At 41.4% G+C, this 17,334-nt stretch overlaps 7 protein-coding genes across 7 annotated transcripts; 1 reads left to right on the top strand and 6 right to left on the bottom strand.

Moving 5' to 3' along the window:
- Window positions 1–48: 48 nt before the first annotated feature.
- Window positions 49–3,093, bottom strand: LOC132796290 (calpain-C). Its single transcript, XM_060807404.1, has 2 exons — window positions 2,211–3,093; window positions 49–1,408 (listed from the first exon to the last, which is right to left on the bottom strand). The coding sequence occupies exons 1-2, from the start codon at window positions 2,912–2,914 to the stop codon at window positions 109–111; spliced, it is 2,004 nt and encodes a 667-aa protein (XP_060663387.1). The 5' UTR covers window positions 2,915–3,093; the 3' UTR covers window positions 49–108.
- Window positions 3,094–3,504: 411 nt separating this feature from the next.
- On the bottom strand, window positions 3,505–5,057 carry LOC132796293 (XK-related protein 6). Its single transcript, XM_060807409.1, has 5 exons — window positions 4,731–5,057; window positions 4,497–4,652; window positions 4,281–4,411; window positions 4,057–4,209; window positions 3,505–3,996 (listed from the first exon to the last, which is right to left on the bottom strand). Exons 1-5 carry the CDS (start codon window positions 4,970–4,972, stop codon window positions 3,608–3,610), a joined length of 1,071 nt encoding a protein of 356 aa, XP_060663392.1. The 5' UTR covers window positions 4,973–5,057; the 3' UTR covers window positions 3,505–3,607.
- A 145-nt stretch (window positions 5,058–5,202) lies between these two features.
- On the bottom strand, window positions 5,203–6,821 carry LOC132796295 (27 kDa glycoprotein). Its single transcript, XM_060807411.1, has one exon. It carries the CDS (start codon window positions 6,545–6,547, stop codon window positions 5,645–5,647), a length of 903 nt encoding a protein of 300 aa, XP_060663394.1. The 5' UTR covers window positions 6,548–6,821; the 3' UTR covers window positions 5,203–5,644.
- Window positions 6,822–7,236: 415 nt separating this feature from the next.
- Window positions 7,237–10,142, top strand: LOC132796291 (uncharacterized). The gene is made up of 2 exons (XM_060807405.1): window positions 7,237–7,476; window positions 7,676–10,142. The coding sequence occupies exons 1-2, from the start codon at window positions 7,321–7,323 to the stop codon at window positions 9,470–9,472; spliced, it is 1,953 nt and encodes a 650-aa protein (XP_060663388.1). The 5' UTR covers window positions 7,237–7,320; the 3' UTR covers window positions 9,473–10,142.
- LOC132796294 (lambda-crystallin homolog) lies at window positions 9,576–11,778 on the bottom strand. Its single transcript, XM_060807410.1, has 3 exons — window positions 11,507–11,778; window positions 10,518–10,896; window positions 9,576–10,289 (listed from the first exon to the last, which is right to left on the bottom strand). The coding sequence occupies exons 1-3, from the start codon at window positions 11,545–11,547 to the stop codon at window positions 9,753–9,755; spliced, it is 957 nt and encodes a 318-aa protein (XP_060663393.1). The 5' UTR covers window positions 11,548–11,778; the 3' UTR covers window positions 9,576–9,752.
- A 1,122-nt stretch (window positions 11,779–12,900) lies between these two features.
- On the bottom strand, window positions 12,901–16,128 carry LOC132796289 (IWS1-like protein). The gene is made up of 6 exons (XM_060807402.1): window positions 15,927–16,128; window positions 14,773–15,795; window positions 14,490–14,649; window positions 14,058–14,421; window positions 13,563–13,970; window positions 12,901–13,496 (listed from the first exon to the last, which is right to left on the bottom strand). The coding sequence occupies exons 1-6, from the start codon at window positions 15,946–15,948 to the stop codon at window positions 13,374–13,376; spliced, it is 2,100 nt and encodes a 699-aa protein (XP_060663385.1). The 5' UTR covers window positions 15,949–16,128; the 3' UTR covers window positions 12,901–13,373.
- A 343-nt stretch (window positions 16,129–16,471) lies between these two features.
- Window positions 16,472–17,265, bottom strand: LOC132796297 (glycine-rich selenoprotein). Its single transcript, XM_060807412.1, has 3 exons — window positions 17,131–17,265; window positions 16,985–17,069; window positions 16,472–16,921 (listed from the first exon to the last, which is right to left on the bottom strand). The coding sequence occupies exons 1-3, from the start codon at window positions 17,147–17,149 to the stop codon at window positions 16,693–16,695; spliced, it is 333 nt and encodes a 110-aa protein (XP_060663395.1). The 5' UTR covers window positions 17,150–17,265; the 3' UTR covers window positions 16,472–16,692.
- Between the last annotated feature and the right edge of the window lie 69 nt (window positions 17,266–17,334).

Genomic DNA, 17,334 nt, shown 5'->3' with positions numbered 1-17,334 from the left:
TGCTGGCTGTCGCAATGTCAGAACTTATACCCTTTAAGTAGGGTAATGGGCATAGAACAACGGATACTGGAACAGGGGCAGCATATAGAATAATTAACTAATTTCGATTTAGCAACTTAATATACTCTTGATCCAATCATGCAGATGCACCTCAATGACATTGACCTGATTGTAGTTCTTCAAATGGAACTGATTGAAGGCCGTGGTCAGATGCATGACAGCGGACACAAAATCGCTGAGCCGCAGAGTGCCATCTTTGCGTATGTATCGCTGGATAAGGCAGTTCATGATGTCCGTGCTCAGCTGGAAGCCAATGTCGTAGAGGGCGTCACGCAATCGCTCCGCACGTAGAATGCCAGCTTTCTCTTTCGTGTACATTTTGAAGACACCTTGCCATGACTTCAGGTTCACCATAAACGTTTTAAACTGCTGGAACGTGATCCGACCGTTGCCCGTTTTGTCTTGCAGCGCGATCACCTGACGGCAGATGTCGATGTTGGCACATCCCTTGATGTAGTCATTGGGCAGACACGCCTCCAGCAGTTCGTGCAGTTCAAAGCAATTGATCGTCTTGTTCTCATCGGCCAACTGCATGTAGACTGGTTCGTATTGGCAAACGCTCTTGATCTTCTGCACATTATCGTCGCTCTTCAGCGAGGGGAACGGATCGAGCAGTATCATCGTCTGTGTCTCCAGGCACGACAATCGAAATGCCGCGGTGCCCAGGATGCGCACCGTGAACTGCGCCTCCTCCGCCGGCTCATAGGTGGTGGGCATCAGCACATAGTGTCCCACCTCCAGTTGGGTATGATAGCTAACGTGCCGTGTGTTCCCATAGTCCGAGTTGAGGAAGCTCACGTGATTCTTGAAGAAGTCCTTTTGGAGACACTCGTTGAGGCTGTAGTCGCGATTCCACATGTACATCGTGAAGCCAATCACCTTAGGCTCCACCGCAGTGTGCTGATTGAGGGCCACCACGATGTCCTGTTTCTCCTGAATGGATATCATAAGCTGTGGATTGATGTGAAACGATTCGTGGTTGCGACAACCGCCCGCTGTCACGCCCCGCTTCCATTGGCCTTGATACATTTTCATTTTCCAATGCAAGGGACGTCCCTTGAGCATCTCCTCCCCACTCGCCGTCTCCGAGTCCAAGTAGACAACCTCGAGGGTGGTAAACGTTTGTACAAAATCATAGAACGAGATCCAGAACTCCCCCAGCTCCAGTTGTCCCAAGAGGCGTCCACGCTCTGCGGCAGAGACACGCTCCCAGGTCTTGGAAAGCGGCGACCAGTCTCCAGCGAAGTGGGTTTTGTCCCCAAACGGTTTCGCCGAGAACGTGTCCTTCATGCGAATCAGCTGCACCGAGTCACCCATCACCGTCTCCACCTTGTCCAAGCAAGAGAGTCTGCAAATCAATAGTAGAATACAAAATTTATAATTAATCGAGGAACGAATAAAACGGGTTATCTTTCAATGAACTATCATTCTTAATTTCCATGCTTGGAGTTTCATACGCCTTTAAATATTTTACTTTTAATAGATTAGAAACAAGATTATTTACGATTTCTTTTACTTTCGCCTCAGTAATAACTTTTTGTTTGCTCATAAAATAAATAATACATACTTTTAATGATTGCGCTTCCTGAAGAACGATTATTTTTTACCCTCAAATTTCAATTCAAATACCTCTAAGCCTCAAAATGAAATATTATTGTTAATGAACAGCATTAGAAAATTTGTATATTTACTTTATCATTCCCATATACATATAAAAGAGATTTTAACTTAAGTACATTTTTAAAAATATCATTAATTTTGGGTTTTTATTCTGTTAAAAAAATATGACAATCATTTCTTTTAAAGATCGTTAAAAATCTAAATATATAAAATAAAAATAATTTTTGTTTTTTTAATATTTCCGCTCAACTCAAAATCTTTATAAATATATATATATATATATATATATACAAATATTGATTTTTCTTTAATATTTCCCAATCTTATATATATATATATATATATATATATAACAAAGATTGGGAAATATTAAAGAAAAATCAATATTTGTATTCTTTGTATTTTTGTAGAATTACTTAAAATCAATATTTATTTAACAACAAATTTGAATAATCAATGAATTTGTTGAACATAAATCATATACTATACATATGTATGGTGTTTATTATTTTTATTGTGACTCGACTTGCCTGTAGTTCACATTGAGCAGAATGCCATTGGCCAATCTCTCGGTGGTGTTCTTCTTCTGCACTGGCGCATTCTTCACAGCGATGCAGGTGGCAATGCAGGTGGTGGCCAGCTGATCCTTCAGCGTCTGCGGCCGAATGCTGTCCGCCACAATGGGCATGCACTTGACCACACCGCCGAGGAGATCGGTTAATCCATCCGATCGCGTGCCATACTTGAGGGCCTCATAGGAGCCATGCAGCTTGGCAATTGCCTTCTCTAGCAACGCGGCCCAAAAGCAATTCGATGCCTGGGGCTGCATGAACGCCAGTCGACCATTGATCGTGGGCAGACGATCGTCAACGAGCACTTCGACCCATTCGCCGCACCACCAGAGACGAAAGCGATAGATGCCCAACGATTTATCCAAGCCCTGATCGGCGGGCACCACGCGATAGAAGAGATTGCGCAGCGAGTATAAAACGCCCAAGCACGAGACTAACCACCGATCTCCCATTTTACCAGGAATCACATCGAATTCGGCGTTCTCATTGAGGAACGAGGCTTGGGGATTGTTCAGCTCGGCGATGCGTTTCCATTGGAATGTGAATGGGGGCGTTTGATAGTAGAAGACGGACGATTGTATTGCTGGGAAATCGGCGTCTTCCCACAATTGATTTCGCGATCTGCAATCACTGATAATGCGCTCGTATTTCGATGCCATCATTTATTTTGTTCACATCACTTCGATTCGGTTCGGTTTGAATTTGATTTTAATTTGATTTTAATTTGATTTCGATCAATTGACGATTTGCCAGTAGTTTGCGTGTGTTTTATTTTGTGAAGTGAAAGTTAATTTGTTGCACACTGCCACCTAGTCTAAGCCATTTCTTTCTTGCAGTGTGACCAGCTTTGCGTTGCGAGAAAAGCCTCAAAAGCTTAAGCGCCTAATCGCCGCAGCTCAAGTCGCGCTTGCGCTTGCGTTGCGCACAGTGGATAATTGAAAACATTGAGAAAATAATTGTAAGAATATGTTAGGCAATATGCTATCCCATATATGGTAAATAAAATGTACATATAGCTTCAAATAATAACATTTATTTTTAATGGCGCTTTTTATCGTTACGCTACGTATGCCAAGGGACCGAAGCCCACTGTACATTTTGAGAAAACATGAATGAAAGGGAATTTTAATAGGTCATAAAAATGCGTGTTGTAAAAATGCCTGTAAATTTACATTTGTTTTTATTTGGCACTTTCGATTATGTCGGCCTATTCTTAAATATGTTTAAGACAGAGTTTTATTCCAAAAATATATTCTTTTTAGTGTTTTTTCTTAAATTTATTAAAAAAAATCATTAATTTAAATATAATATCAATTATGTCTAGTTGTAAGTCACTATTCTTTATGATCTCCGTCTTAAAACACACTAGAGGTTATTCCAGGATGGCATTGCAAGTAATAATAAATCATTAGCGCAATACCTATTAAATATAATACTATGAGTGCAATGCTCAAATATAATGGAATATAAAATATACAGAGAATAATGTTTTGCAATAAACAAAACGTTAAATACAACAAATACTTGAACTTAGTAGGCGCATCCTTAACAGGTGTATAAATAAATAGATAAACTACTCCAAAGGCCAGGCACAATATATAATTCATGATGGCCGACTTTGAGAACTTTGGTTGATCAAATACAAAAACTAATGTAGCACTTAAGATTATCTGAATAATACTAGCTATGGATGTCTCCATTGGCACTTGACTGGCCACATACGCTATACAAACAGTTCGCGAAACTAAAAAGAAAATTAAAATCAAAATAAAAAATATCAATTATAAAATTGAATAAAACTAACCCGAAAAACAAAGCAAAAACCAAAACTGAATAATCACTCCCCTGGTTCCTATATCATGCTTATCCAATTGGACCAAGCGATTTGATCGATTATACGACACTAATCCCCATGCAATACTTAGGAAATATATTGAAAACGTTATTGCACGAAAATCTGAAAAATAAATGCAAATTCACTTTTACATTAAGCTCACGCGATTAAAATTGACGACTTATAATAATTACACGTCAATGTCTTTATATATCGCAAGACAATCGCCAATTGCAATATCTTTTGGGGAGCAGTTTCCGAGAACGTATCGAAAAGTCGCAGTAAACCAACATTGCATTCTTCCTTTAAGTAGTCGCGATAGCATCTAAAAAAATTTTAAATTGCAAGCAATGAAATCAGCTACCCAGCTACTTGATCGATTAGTTGAAATCCTTGGAAAGCAATCTTACTGAAACTGAGTGACCTTATCACCGTGTTTTTTAGCTTCATTGTATTGCAAGGCCCAATTAAGAGTACGTGCATCTCGAAACAAATACGAGAGAACGAGTTTCCGTACATGATCCCAAGGGTTGTAAGGTTTATTCTTCACATTGGTAATTACCAGTCTATAAATGATCAATTAAGAGCACATTGTGAATGATACTAATTACAAATAGATTAACATATTAAATTAAATTGCTTACATTGCTGAGTAGATCATTGATGTCAAGATCATAGGTAATACTATGGATAGAATCGTCCAATAGCAGTAGGCAAATGACTTTGAGATCCAGTAATCATAGGCTAGGCACCAGTTGAGTATGATCGTGATAAATCGCATCAAGGCCGAAATTACAGTAAGCGTTGAGCTAAATACAGTTATCTGATATGACGCAACGTTCGCAGAATCTACATTATCCAACCGCAGCCCATTGGCGAAGTCCATTGTTAAACATATATGTTTCGATCATATTAAAACAAATCTCGACGAATTCTTATTGCGACAGCGATGGCAAAGCCAAGTTTAGCAGTTATCGATAACACGATTGACATACAAAATGCGCAAATTCTCGCATTCAAATATACCACAAAATGATCAATCAATCATTGATTCAATACCATATCCATTAGGCTAATAATCCGTTGACTTTTGAACGACCAATTAAAACAAGATTTAATGATTTGTTTTTGTTTGTATGTTTGCTTTTTTTTTGCAGTGTTCATTTACATATATTTGCATTTTGAGATTCATAAAAATGATACATTTTTTAACCAGTCCGTCCCATCTATGAGATTTCATTTTAGTTGGAAATAGTAGAATATACTACAAATACATACATATATAATAAGAGATTACCATAATAAATTTATAATGACAGAATAACTAGAGGGATTCTATTGTTTAAACCAAAGAGATATGTGATATAAATGAGCAATGAATACCATTAATTCGTTTATACTGCTGTTGTACTTAATTTATATAGTAGAATTGGCTTCTGTATGCATAAGTAGATAAGTTTATAAGTATAGTAAATTAATGATTTGCTGCCATCAGCATTCATAACACGATGAGATAAATATAATGTAATGAACCCAACAAGTCGAATGAAGTTCATCTTTAAAAATAATACAGTTTGTGTAAAATAAATGTGAAGAGAGAAAACATGAGATTCGGTGAGGTATGCAGGAACACATTACTAGCACGATCGCTAATAAGTGGTAGTGTATGATATTTGCGACAAACCGTCTCGTTGCGTATGAAATTGAACATGGACTCAATTAGATTGGCAGGCGTGATTTTTGTACAGTGCTCCAAGTGCCGGACAACGCACAGCTCTAAGTTTCGGATGTCAGCGCATTCCGTCTCGCCCACAACCAATTTAGGCAATTTCTTAATCTTATTATTCTCGCGTATATCCGGATTGTTAACGAACGTGGATAATGTGCTATTCCAGCACTGCTCAATGTTATCCCGCTGCGAACCGAGGCACTCGGGACCCTCCTCGGCAATGAACAAGGCAATCTGATCGCCATCCTTGTGACAAACGAAATTCAACAAACTCTGAACAATCCGTTTGATTTCCTGCTGACTTTCCTGCTCCTCGGGATGCAAGCATGGCAGCAGCTTGTCGGTGAATGCATCAAAGCATTCGGTGGCATTCGAACGCTTCTTGCAATACTTATTGAACACCACATCGAGTTCACCGAGAGGACTCGCCTCCTGAATCTCCTGTTGCAGCGCCGTAACATTGACCAGCGAATTCATGCATTCGGTGAGCGCACCGAAAGCCAATTCGATTTCCGTGTACGCCAAATCTCCATCAGATTCTCTGCCGGTGACTTCGGTGCATTTGTTGCGGAACAGTTCTTTGAAGTCGCTGTAGGTGTAATTGGATTTGGCAATATCTTCAGGCAGTTGGCTTTGCAAGTCGATTTTATCCAAATTTAATTCTGCACTTGAGCAAACTATTAACAGCGACCAGATGCAGGCGGTTGCAAACACTGGATCCGGTTGTTTCATCTTGTTTGTATTTTGTAATATGTATAGAAGTTAATTTAATAAAGGGTTGTTCGCGACTAAAATTCTATTTTATTCCGCCAAGTAGCTGTATTACGCTGTGTACTGCATTACGAGCACTGCTCAAATGCAATATGTTGGGGTTTAGCGACGAATTTAATTAAATATGCACGTCTTGAGCTTGCACTTTGAAATCTGACCCTTCCTCTGTAAATTTTGTAAAATTATTAATTAGTCACTAAAGGTGTGGAGAGGTTCACAGATGCATCTCTTTCTATCGATATATCGATGGTATTATCTTGTCATGTTAGCCATTCCAACGAAGTTTTGCAAAAAAAATACGCTTTAGTTTCAAATTCTGCAGCTTTCTGCCGTGGTTACGCATATGTTTTGGTATTTTTACTATTACAACCGATAATATACTAAAAATCTCCAGGCATTGTATATCGGAATCGTTGGAATAGTACGATATCCAAACCGTTCAAATGAACCAGTTGCCAATTTTTAAACTAAAGCCCACTTTTGGCGGTTTTTATTGTAATAATTTTTTTTATTTAGAATTAATTATTTATTTGGATGTTTTGCCAACATTCCTAGAATGCTCTTGCATTCAAAAATTCTCACTGCAGCTAACAGCAATACCAGTGCTCGATAACAACCAAATACCGAATCATCGGTAAGGTGTCATCACTATCACTGAGCCAAGTCGAAGCGGGAAATTGTTTGCATTGCTTCAAATTGTATCCGCATATCAGAATTGTTTTTCGTAGTGCAAAATGTGTGATACTGGTAATTTAATTGACCTATCGGGTTGCGATGAGCCTGATACAGACACGACGGAGGCAATTGAGGAATGCATTATAGTTGAATCAACTCATTTTAAAGGACCATATGATCCTTTCGATTCAATGGAAAAAGAAGCCTGCATTAAGGTTAGTTTATAGACACAGACACATAAACACCTATTTATTTATCTATTTCAACAACGATTATCCTATTTCTTTTGTTTAAATTTTTTGATTTACAATTTATATATTTAGCATAATATCGGAGATATCGTTATAATAACTATAGAGATCCGTTATATACGTTTTTTTATGTGTACTTACGATGTTTATAATTTTTGTACAGGGATTAAATAAGATCGATGAGAAACCTTCAATGCAAAAACAGGAAAAGGTGGGCAACATCCAACTTGAATATTCCGATCAAGATCTAAACAATGAAACGCCACCGGTTGCCATGGACTTCGAACCGTCGTCGGATGCCATAAAAGTGTCCGAATCACAGACGTTGCAAAAGCAGGTGATCCAATTGAATGCACTCAAGATGTCCAGTATGGGAACGCCTCCACCACATCATTTATCCACGAAATTCTCGCGCAATGCGATGCTCACAGAAAATCTGCAAATGATCGCCGCAGAGTCACCCATTAAACTCATCGAAGATGAGCCGAATCTCGTTCCAGAGGCTGCTGCTACCACGTTGAGCGACGATACGTGCTCGAATGTGGAGTTTGAGGCCCGATTAAAGCAGCTACGCATTGCCATGCTGGAGTCACCGATCAAATCGAAGCCTGCAGCAATTAAGCCAAGTCCAAAAACAGAGCCACAACAGGCAACTGGGAATGTTGGCAAACTATTGCAGGATTTACAATCCTTGGTTTGCCAGCATGTCGATGTCTCGCAGCGGCAGCAGTTTGATACACTTATCGCTTCGATCAGTGCAGCTGTGCAGACAAGTCCTCCACCAGCTGTTGATGAATTGATGCCCAGCTACAAACGTCAAGCGACATTTGATCTGGATCTTGTGCTGCAGCAAAAGAAATCCGCCGAGTGCGCAGAGTATGTGGTAGGCAGCAAGATGCAAGACTTTCCCGATGCCATGACCTGTTCCTCGGCCACATTTGATGGCGAATCTCTGGCCACCGATAAGGCAATAATACCCATAATTGACAGCGACGATATATCGCTTCCGAGTGTACCACAGAAGCAAGAATCCTATCTAACTGAGGTAGTCAACGATAATTTGGCGCTGCAAATCAATGAACTGCTCGAGCGGCACAAGCTGACGAAACTGAAGTTGAGTGACACGGTGCCACAGTGTGACGACCCCGAGTCGACAAAGCCAGTTGGCGGACCAACAGTCATCTTAGTTGTGAATTCGACGGTGGGCAATCAGTTGCCCAGCTACGTTGTTCAACCCCACACATTATCTAAGACACAGACTCAACATCCAAGTTCAAATCAAACAGCAGATTGCAGCAGCAAGGCGAACACATTTCGACGACGCTCTTCCTCGCTGTCCATACACGACAAGTCCAAGCAGGAGAGACCCAAGTCATTGGTCAAGCAGTCATCGGGAGACAGCAGCAACGTCAGCGTCAACGTCAACATCGGAAGCCATCCGATGCCCTTGAAGGAGCTGTCTGTGGTGGGTGATAAATTCAATGCCATGTCCTCCTACAGACAACGTCGCAATTCCTTTACCGTTGGCAGCAAAGCGAACGGAGGCGCCGCTGCCAATGCCAGCGTTTCAATGATTAGCCATGGTCGAGCGTTGGCCAGCGGACGGATCAAGGCGCCAACTATCAATGAGACGAACATCAAATCGTTGGCTGCGGCCACTAAAGACGCGATACCAATTAAGCGCGTTGCACCGATGGTGAAACCATCAATGTTGACCACAGATGTTAAACATTTGAATTCAACAGTGCCGCGTTGTCCTGGCCAAGAGACTCCCATGCCAATCAGATCGAAGCCAGGAGGCAATAAATTGTTCTGCACCAGTACACCGATGCCACAAATGCGTCGATCCTTCAAGCCGATGGGCAGCAACTATTCCTCCTCCGCCTCCAGCTTGGCAACGGCAACAACAACAACGCCTAATGTGCGTTCCATGGGATATGGAAAGAAGTCGGGTCCATAAATGCTTATTGTGATTAACTAAAGAACTTAAACAATTGAAAAACTGTTATGATATATCAGAAATCCGTCTAATCTTAATCCAATTAATATTAAGTTGCACAAGATTTTGTAAGTTGAGTTGAAGCGAGTGCTTGTTTTATTTTTTTGTTTTCTTCTTTCATTGCCTTGACACTCGGGTTATACTTGATATAATTTTAATTATTAAAAAAAAAGCATTAATTATTAATATACGTATGTGAATGACATTCCTTTTTGTATCTAATGCTGTAATGTTTGTTACTTCACTTCTTGCTATTAATCTTGCTCTTCAGAATGCTCAGCTGGGTCAAGCAGCTGTCGCGGTAAAGGCGACGCTCTCCCAGCTTGTCCAGCGGCACCAATTCGTTCAGTTGCTTCGCAATCACAGCCGCTGTGGGTCCCTCCATTTTGGGTGTTGGTCCCATCGTTTCGCTGACCGCGTAGATGGTCTTCGAGTAGCGTTCGTTGTAGTTTTCGATGCCCTCGGCATTCAGATGGGCTGTCTCCAGGGGTCCCAGGAAGGCATACCGCATGCCCAGACCATCGCTCATAACGCTATCGATGTCCTTTACATTGAGAATGCCGGCCTCGACCAGGCGCCAAGTCTCATTCAGGATGGCATACTGTATGCGGTTGAGGGCGAAGCCTTCAATTTCGCGGGACAATGTGACGGGTTTCTGGCCAATCTCGTCCATGATGGCGCGTGTCTTTTGCACAACCTCTGGCTTCGTCCATGGAGCTGGCACAATCTCAACCAGGGGCACATAGTAGGGCGGATTGACGGGATGCGAGACAACGGTCTGTCCGGAATAAAACAAAAGGAAAACAAATGAGTATGTTGTAAGTTGTACCTAATAATTGTAAGTTTACTACACGAAAGTTGAAAGTTCTAAGACTTCAGAGAGATTCGGTAAAAACTTGACGAAGCATTCAACATTTTCGGACTGTGCTACTCGTGGCAGGTCAATGTAAGGACAAATTGCAGATAACAACCAACCATTTGGTGATATCGTGAATTGCTTACTCACGTTATGTTTGTGCTTCAAGTCGGCGGTGAACAGCGATGGCAAGAATGTGCTGGTCGAGCTGGAAATGATGGCGTTGCTCTCGACGACGGCATCGAGTTTCTTGAACAGATCCTGCTTCCATTCCAGTTTCTCGGGAATACATTCCTGTATGAAAATGGCACCCTTGGCCAACTGCTTAAGGTCATTGGTACCCGAAATGCAACTGAATTGCTGAGCTGCCGTCAACTGACCGCGCAGCAGTCCCTTCTTCTCCAAGTCAGCCAATTCCTTCTCGGTGGCCTTCAGGGCATCCGACACCTGTTCGGGCAGAATGTCGTAGAGCATCACCTGGTAGCCCACGGAGGCGAACAGCATGGACCACGAACGTCCGATCAGACCGCTGTAAATATAAAAATATTTCAATTTCAACTCCCAAAAAGTATTATCCGAAGTGTTGTTTAGCTCAAATTCCTATTGAATTAAAGTAAAGGACAGACGGAAATGATTGTTAACTATATGTTTTTATAGTCTTTAAGTTTAAAGTTCAATGCGAACAATTTTAATAGCATTTGCATTGATATACTTGGGGGATCTATAAAATTTTATGTGTTTTTCGAGCTTAAGGTTATCACAGGGATGGGACAATTGCTCAATGTCAAACATTTTGGTAGTTAGGGATTTAATATGCTTTGAGTTGAAGGTAATTGAAGCAGCGGAGAGAAGGAATATACAGATGATCATTAAGTTAGAAGTAATTTGAAGAAGATTTGTTTTGAGGTAGCTGTAAACAGTTTTATAGATAGAATCAAGATCTTCTTCGATTTTAAAGTGATATTTGAAGAAGGACAAACATTCGAGGGTCCTTATCTTATAGAAGAATGAATACTCGTGGAAAAATAATCTCAATGAGTCTGACAGACATGTCTGTTGCTATAGCTTCGGAAATTATCCACTTGAATCCTTGGAGCCGTTCCCCATCCTTGTTCCCATTCTCCTCTTCGTCCACTTACCTGCCAACGATTCCGATTTTAGCACTTTTGATCTGCGACATTTTGATTTTATGTTGTGCCTGTGGCTGTTGTGCTTTTGCTTGCTGAAGGAAAGACTACTCGATGTGGCGGAGCCCCCAATGCGTTTGAACACCAATTTGTTAAGCGCAACCGGTTTTAATACTTATTATTTTGGGCGATAAGAGAACCAAAGACCGAAAGGTGAACGCGACCTACATATGTACGCCACGCCAAGTGTGATGTGTGATGTGTTGTGTTCTGTTCAGTTGAGTGTTGGTGATTTTAAACCGAGATAATAATGTGGCCAGGGAATTCAACTTGTTTTATTGGTACCACACAGCAGCAGCAGCGGCAAATGAAGTGACGACAGCAGCGCAGCGCAGCAGCAGCAGCAGCAACTGAGCGGCAAACCAAAACATTGCGACCCTCTGGTAAATTTACAGTTGCTAATTACTTTTGAATTTGCACAAAGCACGCAATGCAATCAATTACATATATTTAACTGGTGCAACTGGTTTTGATTTCCAAATAATTGTGCACATACGATGCATACGATATATATTATGCACATGCAATGTATATTATATACATAACACACATACATGCATACATTGTGCGTGACAGGTAGCGAGCGCATTTCCAAGCGGGAGGCATAAAGAGAGACAAAATGCCCTTAATTTGACTTTTCATATTTAATTCACTTTTATAATATTTGCCGACCAAAGGAGTATCTATGTGATTTGTTGTGTATGCGAGTGTGTGTATGCACTACGCACAGCCAGAAATTTATAACTTTCCGTCAGAGATAAACACAAGTGTTTCAATCATAATACACTTCGTAGATACTATATAAGACTTTATATTTAGACTGAAGTTTCGTCACAAAATATTCCACAATAAAGCAAGTGACCTTTCCAGTTATGTTCAAGGAATTATTTGGAAGCGCTGTTTCTTCAACTTATCTTAAGTTGTGATCTCATTACTATAAGAAGCACTTACGAAAAATCAATAAACTCATTAACAAGATTCGTTATTGAGATGTGATATCATATAGCTGGGAAATATGATAAATTTAAAGTCGAAATAAAAGTATTGTAGTAAAAAATATATGGAGGTATGGTTCTCTCATCAATTATCTACAAATATTTTATAGCAGTAATCAAATCAAAAGCTTTTTAACTTTAGCTACTGAGATCGGAATGTTTATACTCGATGAAATCGCTATAGAGGTATAGAGAAGGCATGTACAATCCGCATCGTTCGCGCTTATCGCGACTCAATCGATTGTAATCAATTGGTTATAGTATAATAATAGTGTATAATATATTTTAAGTAAATTGTAAATAAGGCAGCTTTTAATGGGCAACTGATAAAAGTACGTATACTACGAGGCGTTAGTTAGCATTTCTAAGTTATAATATTTATTGACTCGTATTATAAAAAGGTTAATCATATATGTTTAGCTATTTTCAATCACGAGTGCCCATTTCTTGCATTGCTAGTCAGATAAATTGCAGTATCATATCGTAAGGAGGAACTCATTATTAACTTCAGTTGTTCAATTGTTCTCTAAGGTTATCTGAAATATGATCCTTTTTGTTGAATTCACTCTTGTTTATATCCAATTCATTAAAAAATTCAATTGATAATTGTTGCAAATGTCTGAAATGTTGTTTTAATCTTGAATTTTGAATGCTCTCCAATCGTGTATCTCTGTGTACATATATCCACTTAAAGGCGTTCGTTCATAATTTCTATATTACAAAATCAATATAAATTTTGTTCATCTCTTTTGTTTTTCTTGATGCGTTCATTCATTTGAAAAAAAAAGTATTAAAATAACTAAGTGGTAATGATATCCGTGTCCTTATAGCGCCATTTTGCGACCCTCGATAGATATTTCAACGGCACGACGGCATTCCTTCGAGCGTTTCGAGTCCAAAAACCGTTTCATATGTTTCTCATAACGATTGGGCTTGCGTTTAGTGGACTAAAATTCGAACAAACATAAAATCAATATCGTTAAAAGTGTGAAATCAAGTTGGTGACAACTTACTGTGGATATTTCGCCTTCAACGGTTGACTTGGGGCGAATCACATAATCCTTATTTGAGGGCATTGGAACTCGGGCGCGAGCCACCCAGCCAGGATCACCGGGACGCAGTAGTTGATCGTCACCGGTAAAGGTTTGATTTAATGATTGCGGATCACTTGAACTGGCGGGTTCCGGCTCGGGACTCTTGTGACGATTGCGCGACATTTGGGCCAAATCACGCTCTTGACGTTCCTCTTTGCTCATGGCTGAGAAATCACAGCTTAGGTTGAATATAGGACGAGCCCATTCCGAAATCAGACGTCCGGCACGATCACGATTTGATTTGGTCTCTAATGGATGCTTATACAAATACATCACAGCCTTGCCAATGCCCGACTGCTTCAAATAACTCTTGTCTATAGTTGGGAACTAAAGCGGGACGGCATGCGAATCAGAAAGAGATGGGTTTTACATACGAGTTTGGGCATGTCGGGTGGTCAGTCATTTCATACTTACGTCGGATAACAGTTTCAAAATGCTCTCGCGAATTTGGAGGCAGGGTAGACTTTTGTTTGGCAATGGTGCCAACCAATCGGTGAGCACATTGAGTATGTTGTGCTCCAAAAAGGCCAACTGTAGATGCTTTTTGATCAGTTGTGACATCACTTGTTTGAGCATTGAAATTTTCTTTGTTGCCGGCTTTCCGGTCAAGTTCAGCTGTCGATCGTCGTCCGATGCGTTCTTCATATTGATAATCAACTGATCAATGAGATCGTCATTATCGTTAATCAGATCGATATCACGCTTGCGTCGGCGCACACGTTTCTCTTCCTTCTTCCTCATCAACATGGCATCAAAGTCGGATACAAAGTTGCTGTTCCTAGAGCCATTATAAAGAAAATTTCATTAGATATTTGAGAAGTATTCAATGGACATTCAAAAACATACTCTGGTTCATTGTGCAGTGGCGTATTCTCATCGTCGGAGCTTTCGACGTTCTTTTCTTGTGCATTTTCGGCCAGAGCAGCAGTCTCCTTTCCCTCATCCTCGTCCTCGTTATCAGTGTCTGTAATCTTAGCCCGCTTCTTGTGCAGCTTGGGTGCGTCGTCTACAAAATGGAGGTGATACAATGATGTGTCTTAAACATTTTCTTTGCTTAATGCGCAAGAATAAGAGGCGGACAGACTAAAGATAGATGGGATTCTAAGGGATTAACGGGATTCAAATTTACCTTCCGAATCGCTGTTAATAACGCGTTTCCGATTGAATTCGTTTTGCGAACCAATGGACTCGGCAACACTCTTTGAACGTGATCGACTGCTACGTGAACCATTGCGTTTCTCCTTGCCCGAGGCAACACTGTTGGCACGCGATCCGCTGCGTGATCGAGCCGATCCACTGCGGGAACGACGCGATCCACTGCGCGAGCGACGTGATCCACTGCGAGAGCGACGTGAACCGCTTCGGGAACGCCGTGAGCCACTACGAGAACGTGAGCGCCTTGAGCCTGAACCACTGCGGGAGCGCACCGAACCAGATCCACTGCGTGAGCGCCTAGAGCCGCTGCGTGAACGCCTGGAGCCACTGCGCGAGCGTCGACCTGAACCACTCCGCGAACGTCTCGAGCCGGAGCCGCTGCGCGAACGTCGAGATCCAGAACCACTGCGTGAACGTCTGGAGCCACTGCGTGAACGTCTTGAACCCGATCCGCTGCGCGAACGTCGAGAACCGCTGCGAGAGCGAACTCCCGAGCCGCTACGTGAACGTCTAGAGCCACTGCGCGATCGATTGGATCCCGAGCCACTGCGCGAACGGTGGGAACCGCTGCGTGAGCGCTTCGAGCCACTGCGGGAGCGTCTGGAGCCGCTGCGTGAGCGACGGGAGCCACTGCGCGAGCGCCTGGAACCGCTGCGTGAACGATGGGATCCACTGCGGGAGCGCCTCGAACCTGATCCACTGCGCGAACGATGCGAACCGCTGCGTGAGCGTTGGGCAGAGCCACTGTGCGAACGTCTAGAGCCGCCAGAGCCGCTGCGTGAGCGTCGTGAACTATCGATTGCACTATGATGGCTGTGACTACGACTGCGGCTGCGGGACTTGCGTGGCGAGCCATTGGCCTCCTCTTCCAGCGATGTGTCATTCACTGATGCGGCAGCGGATGTCGAATCCACTTCATTGTCTTGCAGATTTTTAGTTGTGCTGGCCAAGATTGTGGCAGTGTCAACGTCTTGTCCATCCTCTGCCATGTTGACCGCTGTAAAAAAAAACCAAACACCAGAAAAACGTGTAAGAAGCACGCTAAACAAGCCAAAGCAACAATAGCAAAGCGCTTGGCGTTTTTTTCATTTTCTTCTTTTTGTTCCTTCGCCATTTGTGTAATAATACCTTTGGTGGCCTCGACTTCCATATTTGTTGAGCAGTTCAATAGAATGCTGCTCGAAGGGATGCGTAGCACTGCACTTATTCAAAATTATCTACTTTTGGGGACGAGGGAAAATAATTTATATTTTTGAAGACCGCTTCAAAATTGACTAAATAAAATACGAGCCAACACACATACACGCACAGTTGCATGTATGTATGTATGGCATAAATGTCGCGACACAGCAGAGACGCAAAAGGAACAAACGGAAGCGGAACATCGATTTTCGATAACAATTTACACATGTGTAGTTCGCATGGAACTGGTTCGATTATGAGCAATAATATTAAAACGCTATAACAGTAATCACCTGCTTGAACGGGTGCTCGATAATTATCAAATTACATATAACATATGGGGTAATTTATCACATCGAAAATTATCGAATTGCAGCGGTTTGAAATGCTAATTGCACCAATTTTATTTTGATGGTAGTGCTTTATTATATTGTTATTAGAAATTATTATTATTATTATTATTTAAAAAGATCGTCGTTGTTGAGTCTGAATGTTAGTTGAATTCGAGTATATTCCATTATTCCATTACAAAATACATTTGATTTATCAATTTTCGGTTAATTGTATAAGCTTAAGCTAAATCGAGCTAGGATTATCCACATAATTCACGTGCAAAATCGCACGTCATAACTGCTCCCACTCAATATTAGGTTTGTTATAGTGATATGAACTAATGCTAAATTGAGGCAGCGCATCTCCCCGAATGCCATTATTATCCGCATCCACCGCCAGGGCAGGTGGAGCAACTCATTGGTGGCTGATGATTAATGCGTCCAATGCGTCTGTTGGGTCTCAGACCTCCTCCGCCTCCACCACCTCCGCCTCCACTTCCTCCACCACCGCCGCCTCCACCGCCACCCCAGCCACTGCTGCGGCTATTGCGATTGTCGCGATTATTGCCATCACCGCCGCCATTGAAGGGAGCCACCAATGTCTGGAAGCTATTGTACAAAAAACAAAAATGATATACTACACATAGTCTGCAACACGGTATGGTAACTTACAATTGTATGACAAGATACCAGAGACCCACAAAAATTGCGACTATGCGTTGCCAGTCCCAAGGGCGCTTTTCCCAAACGCGACCATCTACAAAAATCAAAAGTAAAATGAATTACATATTACACAATTACAATTAGTTCTTACGTACTGCGGTCGATGTACACCATGATTTTTTTTATATTAACTTAAATACACCACCTGATGTATGTATTCTCGTTTGTATTTATTTTTATTTTGACAACTACAATGACGTGTCTATAACCGATGAATTAATATCGATAGATGCGTTGAAATGAATCGGTATTTTCTATTAACAGCGCGCAATCGAAAGCGAGCTATCGATATTGCGTCC

Source organism: Drosophila nasuta, chromosome X, assembly GCF_023558535.2.
Source record: "Drosophila nasuta strain 15112-1781.00 chromosome X, ASM2355853v1, whole genome shotgun sequence".
Lineage (NCBI taxonomy): Eukaryota > Metazoa > Arthropoda > Insecta > Diptera > Drosophilidae > Drosophila > Drosophila nasuta.
Note: the sequence above shows the minus strand (reverse complement) of the source record. Positions and strands in the feature narration are given on the sequence as shown.